This window comes from Phascolarctos cinereus, unplaced genomic scaffold (genome assembly GCF_003287225.1).
Source record: "Phascolarctos cinereus isolate Bilbo 61053 unplaced genomic scaffold, phaCin_HiC Scaffold_4;HRSCAF=312, whole genome shotgun sequence".
Classification (NCBI taxonomy): domain Eukaryota; kingdom Metazoa; phylum Chordata; class Mammalia; order Diprotodontia; family Phascolarctidae; genus Phascolarctos; species Phascolarctos cinereus.
The window spans coordinates 203,393,845-203,412,877 of NW_027555847.1; the positions used below are offsets into that span (position 1 = coordinate 203,393,845).

The following is a 19,033-nucleotide window of genomic DNA, read 5'->3' on the forward strand; positions in this document are numbered from 1 at the left end:
GTTCATTTGTAAACCGGCTGATGCAACCTGGCTAAGTAGATTTAGGGTTTAAAAAGCAATGAACTAAACTTGTAAAAATAGATTTTATTGAACAATAATTAGAAAACGAACATGTTTGTAGAATTTGTAGACATGTAGAGAGCAAAAGACTCTTAGGTTACATTTCTAAATTTTCTCAAATTTTTAAAAAAATTTATTCAAACATTTTAAAATTAAATTAGAAAAATATGTTGAATGGAGTTTTTCTCTGCACTTGGGCAGGTCTCACAAGCCTATCTGCAGATGAGCTAAGTCTAAAGAAAGCATTTTTCCTTCTTTTCCCACAGGGAAATGTACATGGGAAGCAGTTATTAAAGGCATCTTCACTTTAAAATTCTATGTCTTTTTTTCACTTTTTTCTTGCTTTTTTTTGCAACACAGCTAATGTGGAAATGTTTTGCATAACTTCATATTTATAATGAGTATCATATTTCTTTCCTTCTCAATGGGTGAGGGAGGGGTGAAGGGACGGAGAGAATTTGGAACTAAAAATAAACAAAAAAAATTTTTTTAGATAACATTTTATGTTCAATGGTAGCATACCATAGTGGTGACAGAAAGTTTTTTTTTCCGTAATAACTATGATTCTATCTTTGCAAAGCTGAGATTGTGAGAACTTCTGGCAAATCATTCTGGGATTTTTGTCATGAGGTATTGTAGAATCTAAGTTAAGCAGCCTATAAAATCTGATATTTATATCCATATTCATGTTCACCTGGGTGGGGTACAATATCAACAAAATAATACTAACAGGAGAGGGTATAAGAAGTAGCCCCTCTCTCTACACTGGAAATCTAGTTGCTTTTCTAGTAACAAAGAATAAGGGGAATTTTCAGATCAGTTCTTACCTTTTGTAGACAAGATCAAGGCAAGAGAGAGAAGAGGGATTGAGGGCTAAGATAGTAACTGACTCTCCTCCATGGAATCAGTCATGACTGCAATACTCAGAAATTTCCTCTTTTCTCGGGAAGGCAATCCTTTCAATCAGAGACTAAATGAAATATGCTTAACATTTGAGGCGAATTTGGAAGAAATAAATAAGCATATGGTTTTGTTTGGTTGTTAATTGTTTTTAAAAGGAATCTGAGGTCTCCTTTGGGATCCTCTGAAGACAGAGGGGAAAAAAAAGTATAAGTACAAAAACACCCTTCCAATACAAAGATCTAAGACTCATTTGTGAACTAATTAGCTGAAATTGAATTTTAGGCTCAATTTGAGGTAAAGAAAAAAAGTGAACAAATGGAAATTAAACATGCTGGCTGTCCAAAAGTCTTAATGGGCAGCTCTAAAGTCTTAAAATTGCTCTAAGACTTTTGGGATGCTCTATATAGCTACTTAATATGCAAACACACTGATACGCAGCGGGGTATGTGTGCACCTAAGTCTTTTAAAAGTGCCTGTGAACCAGAGAAGTGCTCCAGAGAAGCAGTATGGTGCAGTAGAAACAGCGCTTGGATTTGGAGTCAGACAGTCTGGGTTTGAGTCCAGATATGACTCACTTGGTCAACTAGGTGACCTTGGGTTGGTCACCTAACTTCTCAATCTCTGTTTCTTCATCTGTAAAGCGAAGGACATCAACTACTTGGCCTCTAACATCCCTTGTAACTCTAGGTCTATACTCCTCCAAGACCTTTCTGGATACATGCCTTCAAAGAGAAGCAATGGAGGCACTGGCTCAAAAAGTGAGTTAAGTTCAGAATAAAATAAATAATTTTGAAAAAAGTAACCGAGAGGGCAGTTTGGTCTACTAATTGGTAAACTAGCATATCTGCCCCAAAGATTTAAAAGCAGGATACTTACCAGTATGTATTTCTTTCTTTTGGCAATCAGGGTCAAGTGACATATCTGCAGACTCACAGCTAGTAAGTATCTGAGGCTAGATTTGAATTCAGGTCCTCCTGACTCCAGGGCCAGCGCTTTATCCACTCTGCCACCTAGCAGTCCCTGCGATGTGTATTTCTGATAAGAGGTTTCTCCCCCATCTCAGTTCTCATTCTCATTTCTTTAAAAAGTCTCCATATTACTGGAGCATGAAATTACAGCAACTTCGATTTGCTAACAAACTGGACAAGTCATCTTGAAGATGTTGGATCTAGAATCAGGGGATCAATGATCTGGATTGTATATCAAGTTAAAGAATGTTGCCAATTTTATTTGCTTTGGGGACCTTTCTCCCTGGCATTAGGAATGAGGATAGTCTCTTTCCTGGTTTATTGACTCCCTAGCAGTCCACTCTCAGAAAAGGACAGCCAGCAATATTCGTATGTCTGTAGGGTGTAATGAATATGTGCACATAAAAGAGGTGGTGATATGATATCTAGATATTTAAGAAATAATAAGACATCCTCCCTCCCCCCTAGTGGTCTAATTATGTATTTCTTAGTTTGCTTATCATGTGTGTGATTTATTCATTGGAATAAGAGTAAAAGGAAGTCAAATTCCTGGCTGAGGCAGTAGTATCATAGTGTCTTCCACAAATGAACAAATTATGCAATGAATTTTTAATGAGTTAATGTGCATAAACAATGTCAAATTAGATAAAACACTTTGTTTTGGCATATGCATATATTATTCTCTCAAATACAAATTAACTGTTGTAACTATTTGAGGGCAGGAACACTGTCTTAATCTTTCTTCTTTGAATACCTCACTGAGTCTAGCAATGTTCAATAAATATTTTGCTGATTTAATTTGACTTCATAAGTTTATGTTGGAGAAGAAGAATGGTAGAGAGAATAGAGGCAGCTAAGTGGTACAATAGATAGAGCCTTGCATCTGGAGTCAGGAAGATGAGTTCAAATGGGGTCTCAGACACTAACTTACCAGCTGTATGACCCTGGGCAAATCACTTGACCCTGTATGCCTTAGTTTCTTCATCTGTAAAATGGGGATAATAATAGCACCTACCTTCTGGGGTTATTGTGAGGATGAAATGAGATAATATATGTAAAGTGCTTTGCAAAAACTTTAAAGCACTATATAAATGCTAGCCATTATTCATGTCTTTGGAATAAGGGATACTTAGGTTTGAGACCCGCCTCTGCTATTTAATAGCCATGTGACCAAAGGCAAATCACTTAACTTCTCAGTGACCCTAGGAATTGTCTAAAGAGATATTGCAGACATTGTTAATCAGCATGGATGGGCCAATGAAAACATCAGTTTGGAGCCCTTCTCTTTGCCCCTCTCCCCCAAAGAAATGAAAGGGAAAAAGCTTCACCACAGTAATTTAATTGCATTACACCTATAGGCTAAGTAACATTACTGTCTATGTTAGAATAGTCTATGGGAATTTTGGCTAATACACAATTTCCTGAAAATATAATTGACCTGATATTTACCAGGATTTCGTCAGACTTCTCTTAAGTAGACCACACAGTAATATTAAGAAAATTAACCAAAAAATGGTACTCTCCTCTAAACAGGCCTAATATATTTCACAAGTATTTGAATTAGAATACTTATGGCTCAGGCAACTGAATAGCTGCAAAACTGAATGCTGTCACCTTTCCTCATTAACTCCCTTTGCTAAGAAAGTGGCAGGGATGGATGGGTAAAGTATGGTAAATTTAGCATTCCCCTATTCCATGGGAAAATGGATAATGCAGCATTAAATGAGACTTATTTCGCAGTGCTAGAGGATGTTGAAAAACTGAATTTCTTACCTAAAGTTAGATGTAACACTGTTTCTCTGCCAACCTAAGCTCCCCAGGAATGATACAATAAAGATGTGACTACTTTTCTTTAGGTATTTGGCATCTGGAATGCTATTTATTTGGGGTAATGGGTTTAAGCGCTTTCCCATAAGATCTCAATCATCCTCTACTATTGGTCATTTGAACAACTTTGACCTCGGGTAAGTAACAGTTGTACATGAATTGAACTTGACACTGACATAATTTGGTAATGAGTATAGTAAGCACATCATTAGCACACACAGCAATGGAATAGTATTTTACTTCATGAATTATTTGGCTACCTGAATATGGGGGAAAAAAACCATCACCTTTCTTCATGTTAAATGAAGGTAAATGTGGATGCCTGAAGAAGGGTCTTCTTGAGATGCCAAATGTAATTATTCATACAAATATTTCTCCGGAGAATTCTCCACATGTTGATCAAAATAGCAAAGAAAAATATAAAAATAAATCTATATAAAAGGGCCCATTTAAAAAATAGTCAAAACAAAGTAACATAAATCTTTACTATTTCATATTAAATTAGTAGCAACAAATTCTATTTTTGTGAGTGTATCTCAGATATAATTTATGCATCTCATTAAAGAACTGCATAAAATACAGTTCATTCATAACAATACACAAACTAATGGCATTTTAGATAGACTAGTGTATCATGTGCCTTGTAACATGATTACCAAAGGCTACTCTATGATTCGTGGAATCATAGAAAATCTTAAGGTTGAAAGGGACCTTAAAGGTCCACCTAGTATAAGACCCTCCTTGTAGTATTAATAAGGAATCCATTCTACAATTTCCCTGATCATCTAGCCTCTACTTAAATTCAGGAGGTGATGTACTCCATTTTTAAACAGTTTTAAATATTAGGAAAATCCTTCAATGCCAAAACAACAATTGATTTTTAATAATTCTTAAAAGTTTGGTTATTCACCTGTAGAAAAATTTAAGCAAGTCCCCAAAATGTGATTCAACATAATTTAGTCTGGTTTGTTGAATTAAACTCTTTTTGAAGTCATATCCTGAATTAGAAAGTATGAGAAATGCAACCTGAAACATAAATATGGAGTCAAATGACCAAATTAGACATTTGAAGACTTCTCAGGACATATACAGAACATAAAAATTTCCTTTTCTCATTACCAAATGATTTCTTAAAATCTACACACTAGAATCCATGTGTTCAGGTTTTTCAATATGAAGTTCTTCAAATAAACACAAGATGAAAGTATAGGAATTAAACACATGGATATTCTATTCAAATACTTGCAAATGTGCACATAGAATGTTATGTAGTCAAATAAAAGCAGGTCTCTCTATTTGTGCCAACGTGAAAATAACATTCATGTGAGTGGACACAGAGTACGACACTTTACTTTTTGAACTGAGAATGTAAACTTTACAAGCATGTAGCTTTGGGGGCACTGTTTGTACTATGGGATTGTCTGCTATAATTTAGTAGTGATCACCATATCTCATGATAGTACTAAAAAAGCCCATTTCATTATGGGTGGAATAACCTTTCAAATAAAAGGCTATGGAAGACATTAGTGTAGAAAAATATTTAGCATTTGAAATGATTACCTTTGTGTGTGAACATATACCAGTGTTTTCTATGCTAATTTTTCAGAACCCAGAAGATAAACTGGTATTTGGTTTGATGTGAATCTTCTTTAAATTGGCTTTAAGAAAGTTGAATGGTAGAGCTGAGTAGCAAATATAATACATTAAAAAAATCCCTTGTGTGATGAATTTGATTTAGCTAAGACATACATGGTTGTTGATGGTTATTGAACATACCTCTGTCATGGAACAAACACAGTTCTTTAAAAATGATTTAAATTACAAATCTTCTGAACTGTATCTTTCAGCAGTATTTTACAATGTAAAGGTTTTCTTCTACAGTATTAGGATAGAAACCTCAAGATAATAGGAAATAAGAAGCCTTTTCCAGAACTGAACAGCTTATAATTAAACTGTGTTCCTCCCAACTCCTTTGCTAGAAAGGAGACTTTTTACTCAAGGCAGCAATGTTCCCACTTGGTGTGACTTCACTAATACCATTTGAAAGGTTCTTTATAGTCCTCTTAAGTTAAAAAAAAAGTGATATTTTAAATCGAAGTTTTGATGCAATTGAACAAATTTAAATTATGACAAGATTAGCCAGGATGGATTTTTTTTTGTTTGGTTCATTTAGCACCTCAATGAACATCATAAATAGGACTTTTCTTGCAATGCATCTGGGTTCGCTTGTCATTTGCAAGATTTATTTATTCATCAGGATAAACATAACATGCCACAAAAACTACAACACGAACCCACATAAGATGATTAGGCTAAATCAGCGTTGTGAACATGCAAATATAAATGCACAATTACATGAGTTTTTAAGTGCTTTCATAGGAATATTTCCTTTTATTTTAGAGGTAACCCATTTAAAATGGGTCAGCCTTGAACAAACTGTGGTTTATGAATGCAGAGAAATATTGTGCAGTAAGAAATGACAAATATTAGGAAATAAGAGAACCATCAGAAGATTTGCATGAACTGATGCAGAATGAAATAAGCAGGATGAGAAGAACAATATACACGATTGCAACACTGTAAATGAAAAGATCACTAAAAGGAAGTCAAAATCTGAATAAGGAAAAAACCAATAATGTTCCTGGAGAATACATAAAGAAAACATACCTCCTTGCTCTTGGCAAAATGTGGGGGGACTATGAGAGTAGAATGTTGTATACATTTTCAGATATGGTCACTTAGTCAGGTTTTTTCTTTTTGTCTAACTTTTTTTTTCCTTATGAGAGATAGTTCATTTTCCAGGGATGAGGAATGGGCCTTGGTAGGAGATATCCATAAATGATTGTGATATAAAAACAAAAGCCACTCATAAAACTTCCTAGAGGAAAGGGCAATTCTTAAGCATAACAAAGAGGAAAAGGTAGAACAGAAGAATATGGTAAAAGTAATCAGAAAAGGGAAACTAGTTCAGAATGAACAGAAATACTGATGGCTACGAGGAGGCTGGGGATAGCATTAAAAATATTACTCACCATTACTACTAAGCCTCAGTCCTTCTTTATAAGTTTATGTAACTATGCTGCCATCTCTGGTGAGTCTCTGCCCCTAAACACCAAAAGTTGTATCTACACAGAGTATTACAGTACAATATGTCAGTACTTAGTAATTAAAGCAAAAGCTGATCCTTGCAAAGTCTTCTATCCCTTCTTCTCAATCCCCCTTTAAGAAATGGCCAAAAATACCATTACAAAAAAACAGAAAGCTCAACAATGTCAATGCCAGAATTGCCATTCTAGCTGCCTGCCAGGAAGGATGTGACCCCATATAAGGCAAGTCCATGAGTTAGAGGTATAGAGAAAAAGGGGGGGGCATGCACATGGGGCTTCTGTCACAGGAGTTCTTAATTATTGTGATCAATTCTGGCTTAGTAACATAAAGGAAAAGCCAACCCAATGAAGAGACTTGTCCCTGGAATTACACTAAATAAATACAAAAAACACCAATAAGCTCTATATAACTGATATCATTTATAAAGTTGTCTTGAAGAATAGACATTTCTCTACTAGTGAAATGCCCAAGACAGCTGCCAAGGCAAACTAGCTTTGGATCTAATGTGTTGCTACATCTGCTAAGCTACAGTGTCATACTGAGAAAATGGCTTTGTGTTTTTGGTTTCTTATTTTTAAAAAGCTACCCTGGGTTGGGATTTCCCTATGTTCGTTTGGCTTTAAAGTATCTTACATATTCTGACTTGGTCTAATCACAGGCTTCAAAAGTTGAAATGTGTAATCCTTGGAAAGCTAAGAAAGAGCAATATTCACAAAGTACTCTTGATAAAGAATACTCTCACATTTAATATAGCAGAAATTTATTTAAGAAGCTGCTTTAAATTCAAATATGTCTGGTAATAAAAATGGTACAACCTGAAAAGATTTAGCTGTCAATTATTCTTCTATTTCAACTAGGTGGTCAGGTAAAGTGGAGGGAAATCAAAGCAAGTGTTACCAAACTTTAATAACGGGGTAGTGGTTATGGGGAAGTGTTGAGGATTTTCATTTGCAAGAGGACGATTTCTTATTGCCCGTGTTAGTTCTTCTATAATTTAAATAATTACCCTTCCCCTTCAACCATCCTCCATTGTGATCTTCCACAGAGTCTGATTATGGAGAGATTTGAAGTTTTGTTACCTGGAAAAAACGATAATTATAGGGCAATTGACACTGCATTCTCACAGGTCAGAAAGAACTGCCTCTGGTAATCAGCATTCACTTTACAACAGTAGAATTTAGTTGTATTAACAGTCTTTTTGTCATGACATATTTGCATATTGTTGAAAGCAATATAAGTATTCCAAAATAAATCTCTTTATCACAGAAAAAAGAAGAGGTGCTAGGTAAAAATACTGGACTTTTCCTATAGACCACAGGAGTCAAAATTCTGAGCAGACTAAAAAGAAAGAAAAGGATGAAAATACTTGGAATTGTTTCAAGTTTATATCAATAGCTTTTCCTTTTCTGGATGTGACTGAGTACAAACAAGTGTAATGAAAACACTCAGAGAAAGTGTTGTCTTCTCTTGGTTAGGACATAATTTTAAAAAAATAAGAAAATCATTGATTAAGTGAATGGAGAGGTCAGCCCTTGTGTGGAGACACACTATTTCCATGGGTAAAGTTTCAAAAAAACCCAGAATTCCTTTTCTGTCTTATGTTGCCTGAATATACTTTGCATGTGTAAAATCTACAGTTTTAATAACTCACCCATAAGTAGTTTTCATTTTGTCCTAACCTATAAATACTATGTTAGTAATACTAAACTATCTCTATTGAATTATTTGTAAAAAGAAAAAAATATATTATATATTTATATTTTTATAAAGTTAGTTAAGACGGGACAAGGGGATGGGACAGGAAGTCCCATGACAATCACAGTTGACGTGTATTATTGGGCACAAAAACAATTAAGTCTGAACTCTCAAAATTGTCCTGCTTACGCCCCTGAAGTAGTCAAGTGGTGTCTGAGGAAGAATCATATGAGGCAGAGACTATGAAATTGCCACTGCTGGAGTGGCTAGCCATGGACTGGGCAGCTTGCTGGCTTAAATTGTTACATATCAGCACCAGCTGGTTGCTTTGTGCTTCAGAGAGGGTGCTGCAACTCTGATACACACTGAAGTTGGTTTTCCTGCCAGGGATGTTGCCTTTCTCACACATTGTTTTCACCATCTTGGCCAGTTTATTCTTGCCCAGTGCCTGGCAGTTGTACCAATGGAGTGCAGCCAGGTTTACTACAGGCTTGATGGATAAATAAAATGGGGCATCCTCATACCGCATGGCCGGCGGCCTCCGCTGAGCATACTCTTTGTAATCTTGCACCGGGCAGGTCTGGGGAGCATGCTGAGTAGCATACACTCTGGAGTCAGTTCCTCCTCTTTTGGTCTTGGTGTTCAGGTCACCAGTGTCCTGGCCCATCCACTCCAAATATTCTAAGCCCGTCTCAGTTACTCGGAGTCGGATATCCCCCCATTTCAAGGTGGATCCATGAAAGCCTGTACAGTGTCCAAAAGCTTTAGTGTTGTTGAGCCAGACAAGATTGAGCAACCCTTCGGGGTTATATCGGCTCAACAATCCCCTTTTGCGTAGAATGAGCTCATCAGCAAAGGTGAGTTTCATGGATTTATGTGGTTTGTTTCCTTTACCTTTGCACCGGAGCTCAATCTGCTTTTGTTTCAGAGCCTCTTGCGACCTCTTGAATTCCTTATCCCTTGTGATACTGTAGCCATACCTGTGCTCTTTGAGGTACCTCTCCAAACCACATTGGTAATTAGCCAAGCTGTTTGGCTCATACTCAGACCCATCTTTCTGCCTGGCATCCACAAAGAAAGAAGCAAGATAATCATCCAGTTCCTTGCAAGGAATGACATAAATTTCCCTTGTTTCAGAAGGATATTTAGAGATGAGGAACTCCCGGAAATTGCGAAGAGCAGTCTGAGTACTTCGGATAGTCTTCTCATTCTGTTCCCTGCTAAGATCAGCTGCTTTTTCATCCTGGTCTGCAACAAATATGAGGGAGGGGGTGGGGTAGGGGAGGAAAAGTGGAGAGAAGGGGGAATAGAAAAGGTGATGGTGAGTTCAAACAATGTATGTGAGATATTCCCAAATAAAATTTCCTTTTATAAACAAATAAGAAAAAGAAAAAAAAATAATCAATTTCACAAAGAGCATTGGAAAGCACTATTTACATACCTTTCTCACGTTTGAAAAGCCAACTTCAGTTTCACAAATGATGTACGAGAGTATGGCCAAAAATTATCAAACTGAGCTTCTTATGTCACTGGCACCCAGTTTAGTACATGGAGATTTGTGGAAAGTCTGAGATTAGAGGAAGTCTTCACTTAGTGACAAATGGGAATAGAAGAATTAATTTTTATTCCACTGCGGTGAGCAGGGGCCCCAATTAAAGGAGATAAACCCATTAGGTATCGCTTCATTTGTGAAACCAGAGGTGGTACTGGTTCCATGTATTTCTTTTTTGTTAATTAAAGCAAACCTATTTTATTTCTTATTTTAAAAATAAACACTAGAGATTTAAAACTCAGTAAACAGAGAAATTCATAGTAGCTAATCCATTGCTTGCTCTTTCAAACCAATATGAAGATGTGTAGCTTATCAAGGGACCATATTTCAATGTCAGGCAGGATTTGTAACCCGTGACAAAAAATATTTGGAATTTCACCTTTAGAGGGTAATAAAGATAAACATCATAGGCAACATAACATTTCAATTAATGTTATCATCAAATTTCTATGTAAGAGGTAGTAAGGTGGCATGACTTCATTAGGATTCTATTATTTTTCTAAGTTCCTATACAACTTCTAGATAACACTGATGGGAGTCAATGCTATTTTGCATAACATAGAAATCACCTGCTCTATTTAGTCATTTTTGTGCCATGATACTTAGATGATTTAAATTTTACTCCATACCTTTTTAGGGATACAGGGAACCCAAACTTGTGATTTCATTAGAATGCAGTCCAAACCTTTGATTTCTGTATCCTGTAAGGACACGATGCTGATCTGCACCTACTCTGCAACCTAAAGTCGCTTTCCCAGGGCACTGAGAAGTGACTAACCAGTGTCACATGGCCAGTATGTCAAAGGCAGAACTTGAATCCAGGTCTTCATGACTGTAGGATCAGCTCTCTACCACTACCTCCATTCTGGCTGGTTCTTTTTGTAATAGTTTATTTAATTCTATTTAAAATGTACAATGGCATAGAACAAAAATATTCTAATTAAAGAAGTAGAATTGCCCCAAGATTAAGAAAATAAAAACCACTTATTATTATATTCGGACGCTATCAAGAATAAACAAAGTAAAAACTGGAAATCGAAATATTCGAGAGAAAAAGTGTACCTTATTGACTGATGAGAGGTGTACATATTACAATTTAAAAGATATTTAAAATGAAATTATTCAGGCAACAATTAGGATAAATGCATGTTGTGTTATTTGGGAAAATGTTATACTGGGCTAAAAGGTCATCATTATAAACTATGAGAGTAGGAAGGCAAAGTGCTGCTGAAATAGCTGTAATCTGAAAGTAAATTTTCTTAGAATTATACTATTTTAGAGTTAGAAGAGACTTCAGAGATCATCCAGTGTGAACCATATCTGAACAGGAAATAACTTTGACAGCTGATAGGAAATTTACTATCTCCCAAAGCTCTTGAATCCCTAAGTAGACAGGTAAGAAGCTTTTCCTTAGTTTGGACCAAAAACTGCCTTTCTGTAATTTGTATTTATTATTTTTGATTCTGCTCTCTGGAGCCAACCAAGTCAAACTAGCTCCTCTTAGGAATAGCAGCCCTTTAAAATGTGAAGATTTGATCCTCATGGAATAATTTCCCGGCCCCTCACCACCTTCTCCTACGGACAAACTTCTACTTATCAACATCCCTTTGAAAATGTAGTTCCCAAGGATGAATATAATGCTTTAGATCAAGGTCAGGGAGAGGAAAAGAGGAAAAGGAAGAGGAGAGAGTGAAAGGGGTAAAGGAGGAAGAGGTAGGGAAGGGAGAAAAAGAGAGGGGGGAAGGGAGGGAAAGACAAAACAGAGAATCCTTTTCCTAATTCTGGATATCATAAGTCTAAAATTGCATAAGCTTTTTGTTGGCTGCTATGTCACACTGTTGATGCATATTGAGTTTATAGGTGGATAGTGTTTTGGCAAAGGCCAACTTCATATTACTCCTACTACTTGCCTCCTCCACTCTTACTGACATGCGTCTGAACATATCTGTCAGAAATAACGAAACACAGCTAACTGAGTCCACTAAAATTTATATTACCTAATTTTATCTGAGCCTTCTATTTAGTAAGAAAATTCTTTTACTTCTCCTTTACTGATTCTCTTTTCCACTCCCTACTGAGGTTGTTCCAAATCTTCTTTTCTTTCCTTGAGCCTCTCACAACAATCCTTCCAGAACTAGGAAGAGGATTCTGATTCTCTCTCTCTCTCCTCTTCTTTTCTTCCTCCCCTCTCCCCCTTTTCCTCTCTCTCTGCTCCTGATTTTTGGAAGACTTTATAGTTGCACGACATATTTTAGACCACTCATAATTTTAATCTGTTTGTATTTTTGCATTAAGTGTTTTATGTAAGCAACATATGGGTAGATTTTTATTTTTCTAATCCATGCTATAGCTTTTTTTTAGTAAAGGAATTTAGATTATTCATAATTAATGCTATAAATTTTAATTTTTAGAGACGTAGTATAGAGTAGTTGTAAAGATGGCAAACTCTTGTCCAGTACAAGTCAGCTGAACAAGATTACAAAATAATTGGGAAACGTTTAATAAAATAAATAAAAATACAATACAATACAGATAATGTTAGTTTGTGGTTTTCTAAGTCAACATAAGGTCTGGAGGGATCTGTTTCTATGTGAGTTTGAGGGGACTAAAGTAATGGATAATGGGTAGGCCTTGCCTTCCAGAAGCCCTGGGTTCAAGCCCTGACTCATGCATATTAGCTGTGTGAACAAGGGCAACTCACTTAATTGCTCACAGCCACAGGCAATTAAGTCTCTACTACTCTAAATTACTAGCAGGATTCTATTTCCTGTTTTTGTACAGAGTTTTGACTTCAGGAGCTTCTTACACTAATGAAATCAGAGGTCTGGAACAACAACAACAAAAAAGGCTGAGGTGGGCATTCATTGAATTCGGAGATCTCCAAAGTCCCTACTAACTCTAAATATATGACCCTATGATGGGATATGGGACTCTGGGTGAGAGTTACAGCCTTTTATAGAATGGGAGCTGGGCATGCTGTCAGAGCTGAATTTAAGAGCAGCAATCCTTATAACTAAACTGGAGGTCAGAGATGCTCATAGAGGAGATTTAATACGATGAGGGGCAAGTAGCTGGGCAGGAGCTGTATTGTCGAGTGGCCAGCCTGACTGGCCCGATGTGCTCTCCTGTTATATTTACAAGACTTTCTGTGAGGGATTCTTAAGTTTGTGTGTGTGTGTGTGTGTGTGTGTGTGTGTGTGTGTGTGTGTGTGTGTGTGTGTGTGTGTTGGGGCCTCTTTTGGCTATTGAGTGATGCCTATGGATCTCTTCTCAGAATAATGTTTTTAAATTAATAAGATAAAATACTTAGGGCAGCTAGGTGGCACAGTGGAGTCAGGAAGACCTGAGTTCAAATTCATTCTCAGTCACTTACTAGTGTGTGATCTCTGTTTGTCTCAGTTTCCCCATCTGTAAAATGGGGATAATAAAATGAGCTAATAACTGTAAAGTGCTTAGCACAGTGCCTGGCACATAGTAAGCGCTATATAAATGTTAGCTTGTATTTTTTTTATTATTGCTATTATTATTGCAAAGGAAGCCAATTATACTGAAATCAAATTATCAAAAAGAAAGTTACCAAAAGAAAAAGAAAGGAAATATAGTTATCAAAATATTTATTTAAAAAATAAGTTCACAGATCCCCTACCATTTAGCTTTGGGGAAGGGAAGGCTTTTTTTTCCTTATGTTGAGAGTATCTAAGCAGAACTGGTTCCTTTGTTGCTTTACAACCTATCCTCTTACCATAAGTCTTTAGTTAATATTTGTTGATTAACCTGTTGCTACAATAACATTATCAGCATTGCTAATGAGAGAACTAGAGTGGTGATAGGTTGAAATAAAAAGTTGATGACATTAATGGTTATGGAATACAAAAACACAATTTCAGCAGAAGGAGGGTCGTCTAAAGAGGGTTTTCTTTCTTCCAAGTATTTTTTTTCTGTTTCTTTTGTTTTCGAGTCTGAATCTCCTAGACATCACCTCTCCTCCTTCTACCTAGCCCCAAACTTAGCTAAGTCCAAATATGCTATTTTTTAAAGAAATGAAACAAACCAAAGATAATATTCTCTTTCCTCTTGCCAAAAAATACAGGATTTTAGCCACTCTATTTTTGGGAGACTTATTTCCAAGAGTAGAAGAAAGAAGGTTATGTGAGACCTCTGAGTTACAGTAACCCCCATGAACTGGAGAGAATGAAAAAAAGTTAAAGGAAACACTGCTTCTAAACCAAATCATTTCCTCCCAAAAATGAATATTTGACCATGTTTTTAAAAGGTGATTAAATATATGTTTAGAAAGAAAAACAATTTTAAATAGAGTTCCATTAATATTATCTTGGCATTATAACTTGTAAATGGGTTAGAATTTCTCAAATCCATTTGTTTATATGCTTAAATGAAATCAATGTAACTCCCAACAATGCCAGGGGTCTTGTATTTGAAAGAATAAGTTACAATGTATCTTGGGGACATTTATCAGTAATGAATCAAAACTGCAGTAGCAAACTGAATGAAGTACAGCCTATTTTTTCAGCAGCTATATTGGCTCTTCAATGTTGGCATCATCAAAATGTTTTTGGCATGAAAAAAATCCATACATAAGCGGAAATTTTTTTTTTGTCTGAATGAGCTAGGCATATGGTTCAGCAAGGAAACCCAGGGAATTAAGCTGCCAATGCATAAACAAACTTGTGACACTGACATTTGAAACTTGGAAATTGGTATTAAGAACACTGACATTCCAGATTAGCATCTTCAAGGGAGTAAGTGGTATAAAGAAAGCTGAATTTGGATAAGATCCCAAAGGTCTAGAAGACAGAATGAAGCAGTTAGGGAAAGCAGCCAAGCAGTCATGAATATGACAAAACTGTTCCAAGAAGACCCTGTTGCATCTAAGGCAGATGTTTTATGATTACAACTGAAGTGTTTTTTTTAAATAGTATAAGTACTTATCAGAATAACTTTCCCCCTCAATTAGCTGCTTATAAAATGTTAAAACCACAGAGTCTCAGTGTATGTTGGAATGGACAAATTCTCCAGTGGGATCACACTAGGAGCTGAAAAACTTTTCATATATACATCTCTACTTCTATCTCCTGTCCAGAACATTTCAATTCACACCTGGCTCCACTGTACCCCAACTACTACATGTAGAAACTATTGATGTTCACCGCCATTAGATACATTACTGCTATGTATTTAGATAAAAGTAAGAAGAGTTGGAGAAATTCTCTTTATAGCAGTAGCAAATATAGATTTATCTATAAATTAAGACCTCTTTAGATGACCCTCCTTCTTTTGCTGAATTTTTATTTTACATTCCAAAACCATTAATGTCATCAGCTTATACTAGAAAACTATACAGGTAAAGATTTTTTTATTTCAACCCTTTACCACTGTAGTTTGCCCTACAAAAAGCTGCTAACATTAACTTTCTGAAACACTTTTTTAAAGCATTTCACTGTCCTGCCAAAAACCTACAGTGTCTTTTCTATTGGTTCTCAAATCAAATTTAAACTTCAGACTGACATTCAATTCTCCTTCCCCAAATCCTCATGCTCTAACCTTATTAACTATATTTCTCTTTACTATTCTACGGTTCTGATTGTCAATTTCCAAGCAGTTAGCTTGCCCTCAACTCTCTATCTCTGAATGTTCTTTTTTTTCTGGAATGTCTGTCTCTTCTTGATCACCAATCCATGTCCCTTGCCTTACTTAAGATCCCTCTTTGAAACCTACCTTTGGCAGAAAGCCTTCCAAGATTACTTACACACCCCTAACCCTGACTATCTTTTACTGAGCAACCTTTCACATTTATGTACTCGTTTAGTACTGTCATCCTGTATAGTTGTTGAGAGGTTAACTTTTAAATGTTCTTCTGTGGTTTCATGTAAAGGGGTTTGGTTTCTGCAAAACCGCCACTGATAATAAAAGAGAAAAAGGAAGAGCCAAGAAGGACCATGATATTATGAATCTGGGTGCCTGGGAAAACTACAGTGCCCTCAACAAAAAGAGGGAAGTTTGAAGAAAGGGTAGGTGGGAAGTGAGAAGATAAGGAATTCCATGTTGGACATGTTGAGTTTGAGATACCACCACTATGTGGTAGAGATACTTAATTAGGCACAATCATGCTGACAAATAAAAAGTGTTTTTAAGACAGAATTTTAACACTTATTTTCATGATTTCTATAGTACATTCATTAAATGGTTTCTATACCTGTTGGGGGGGGGATTTGAAACAATGTGCCTCCTAATTTCCCTATTTCTTTCAACATCACCATCCTTCCAAGGCTTAAATCTTCTTTTTCTTTTTAATTTTTTAAGGTATTTTTAGTTTTCAGCATTCACTTCCATAAGATTTTTCTGAGGCTTAAATCTTTAGTGCCATCTTTAACTTATCTCTCATTTGGCTCCATATCCAATCAATTAAGTCCATTCCTCCACTTCTTTTCATTTACCATTGGTATTACTCTTGTTTAGGATTATAAGACCTCAGATCTGGAGGTTTAAGGAATCTTAAAGGTCATCTACTCCAATTCCATCATCTTTGAGATAAGGAAATTTAAACTTTGAGAGGCTAATTGATTTGTCCAAGTAGCTCAGGTCCTATGACTTCAAATTCAATATTTATTTGTCAATACTTCAATACCATACCATGAGGACTACTATAATATTCTTCTAATATACCTCAAACCTGTCTCCTCCAGGTGGCATGGAGGATAGGGCACTGGACTTGGTATAAGAAAGACCTCGGCCTCAGATATTTACTCTTGCAGTGACCCACAGTCAATCACATAACCTCTGTCAGCCTCAGACTCTTCATCTGTAAAATGGGGATAAAAGCATCTACTCCCAGGGTTGTTGTGAATATATAATAATAATAATAATAATAATAATAATAATAAAATGCTATACAAACCTTAAAGCACTATGTAAATGACAGTTACCATCATTAGTATTATTCTTATCCTCCCACTAAAACACCCTACACATTGCTTCCAGATACCTCACCCAAAAATATGACTCAGATCATGTCATCTTCCTTGCTTAAAAAGTTCTAATGGCTTCTCCCTGCCTGCTGAACAGAATCCAATTTGCTTACTCTAATGTTAATCAAAGTCTTCCACGCAAGCTAATTTACTTGCCATATCCTGAACACAACCTTCACTTTTCCATGTCTATGTCTTTGCACAAACTATTTCCCAAGCTTGGAATTCCTTCTCCCCCCACCCCCAATACTTCTGCTTATTCAAATTCTCAAAAGCTAAGTTTGAATATCACCTATTTCATGAAATGTCTGTTCTCCCCAACTAAAAGTAACATCGATCACCTCCAAATTCCCTTAGGATTTTCAAGGTGCTTGGCACATTTTATTGTATATTATAATTTCTTGTACATGTCTTATTTCCTATATTAGACTATAAGCAAAGACCACAATTCATTTGTTTTTGTATTTCCTGTAGCACCCAGCTAACGGGCTACATGGTAGATACACAATAACCTTGCTGAATGGATAAATGAATTAATGTTGATGATGATGATGATGATGATGATGATGATGATGATGATAGCTAACATTTGTATGGTGTTTACTATGTCCCAAGGCACTGTTAAGAACTTTTTTCACTGAATCTTCACAACAACCCTGAGAGGTAAATGCAAGTATTATCTCAATTATACAGATGAGGAAACAGAGGCAAAGAGAGGTTAAGTGACTTGCCCAGGGTCACAAAGCTAGTAAGTATCTGAGGTGGGATTTGAACTCAAATTGCCCTGACTCTATCCACTATACTACCTTGCTTCTCAGAATTAGTGATTATTTTGGTCGCCTATAATTTATGAGGCCCTAACAATTTTTTTTTTTGCTTTTAGGCAATTGGGGTTAAGTGACACTTGCCCAGGGTCACACAGCTAGTAAGTGTCAAGTGTTTGGTCTGAGGCCGGATATGAACTCAGGTCCTCCTGACGTCAGGGCCGGTGCTCTATTCACTGTGCCACCTAGCTGCCCAGAGGCCCTAACAATTTTTGAGAGGCAGAATTGAATAATGGATAAAGAATCCTGAAGCCGGGAGAATCTGGCTCCCACATACATTCGTACCCATGTCAACTCAATATCTACATGTTCTAGGACACGCTACAACTGTACATTGCAGAAAAGCTGCTGCTGACCTGCATTGGTGGAGGGAGCTTCTTCATGTGGAATCCCCTATGCTAATGAAATCATAGGTCGAATCCCTATCTCTAATGATCTTTACTTTCTCGAATTCGGATAGCATTTAGAACCTCCCTTATATTCTTAAAGTCTATTACATACAAAATAGACTATAAGCTTCTTGAGGACAGGAACTTTTTCATTATTGTCTTTGCATCCCCAGCACCTGGGGTTGTTCAGTTGAGTAGTTATTGTGTAGTTGTTACATTCATCTACTAGATTATAAACTTGGCTATAGTTATTACATAGTTATGTTGTACATAGTAAGGATTTAATAAATAGCTGCTGAATGGATGTTTATAGTACATTTAAACTCACACTCATTTGTATCAATTTCTGCAGTATTGAGAAAAAAATTCTAAACCATCACGTACCTTTTATAGTTTCACTACAGCATCTGCCTCTGGCAACAATACAACCACTTACAACATCTCCAAATGCTTTAGTTCTCAATTATCTTTCCCAATTAGAAGAATATTTATGTTTTGCTGAAAAACTATTTATGCTATGCCTTCTTGTTCAGTCATTCAGTCATGTCTCATTCTTCATGATCCTGTGGATCATACTGTCCAAGGAGTTTTCCTGGCAAGGATACTGGAGTGGTTTGCCATTTCCTTCTCCAGTGGATTAAGGCAAACAGGTTAAGTGACTAGCGAGTGTCTGAGATCACATCCCAAACTTGGGTCTTCCTGACTCCAGGCCCAGTGCTCT

At 36.3% G+C, this 19,033-nt stretch overlaps 1 protein-coding gene across 1 annotated transcript in view; it reads right to left on the reverse strand.

Moving 5' to 3' along the window:
• The window catches only part of KIAA1958 (KIAA1958 ortholog), a 225,064-nt gene that overhangs the window by 35,693 nt on the left and 170,338 nt on the right, over positions 1 to 19,033 (reverse strand). Inside the window, exon 3 of the mRNA XM_020972445.2 lies at positions 9,726 to 9,809. Coding sequence (XP_020828104.1) covers positions 9,726 to 9,809 — 84 coding nt within the window. The remainder of the gene's footprint in view (positions 1 to 9,725; positions 9,810 to 19,033) is intronic.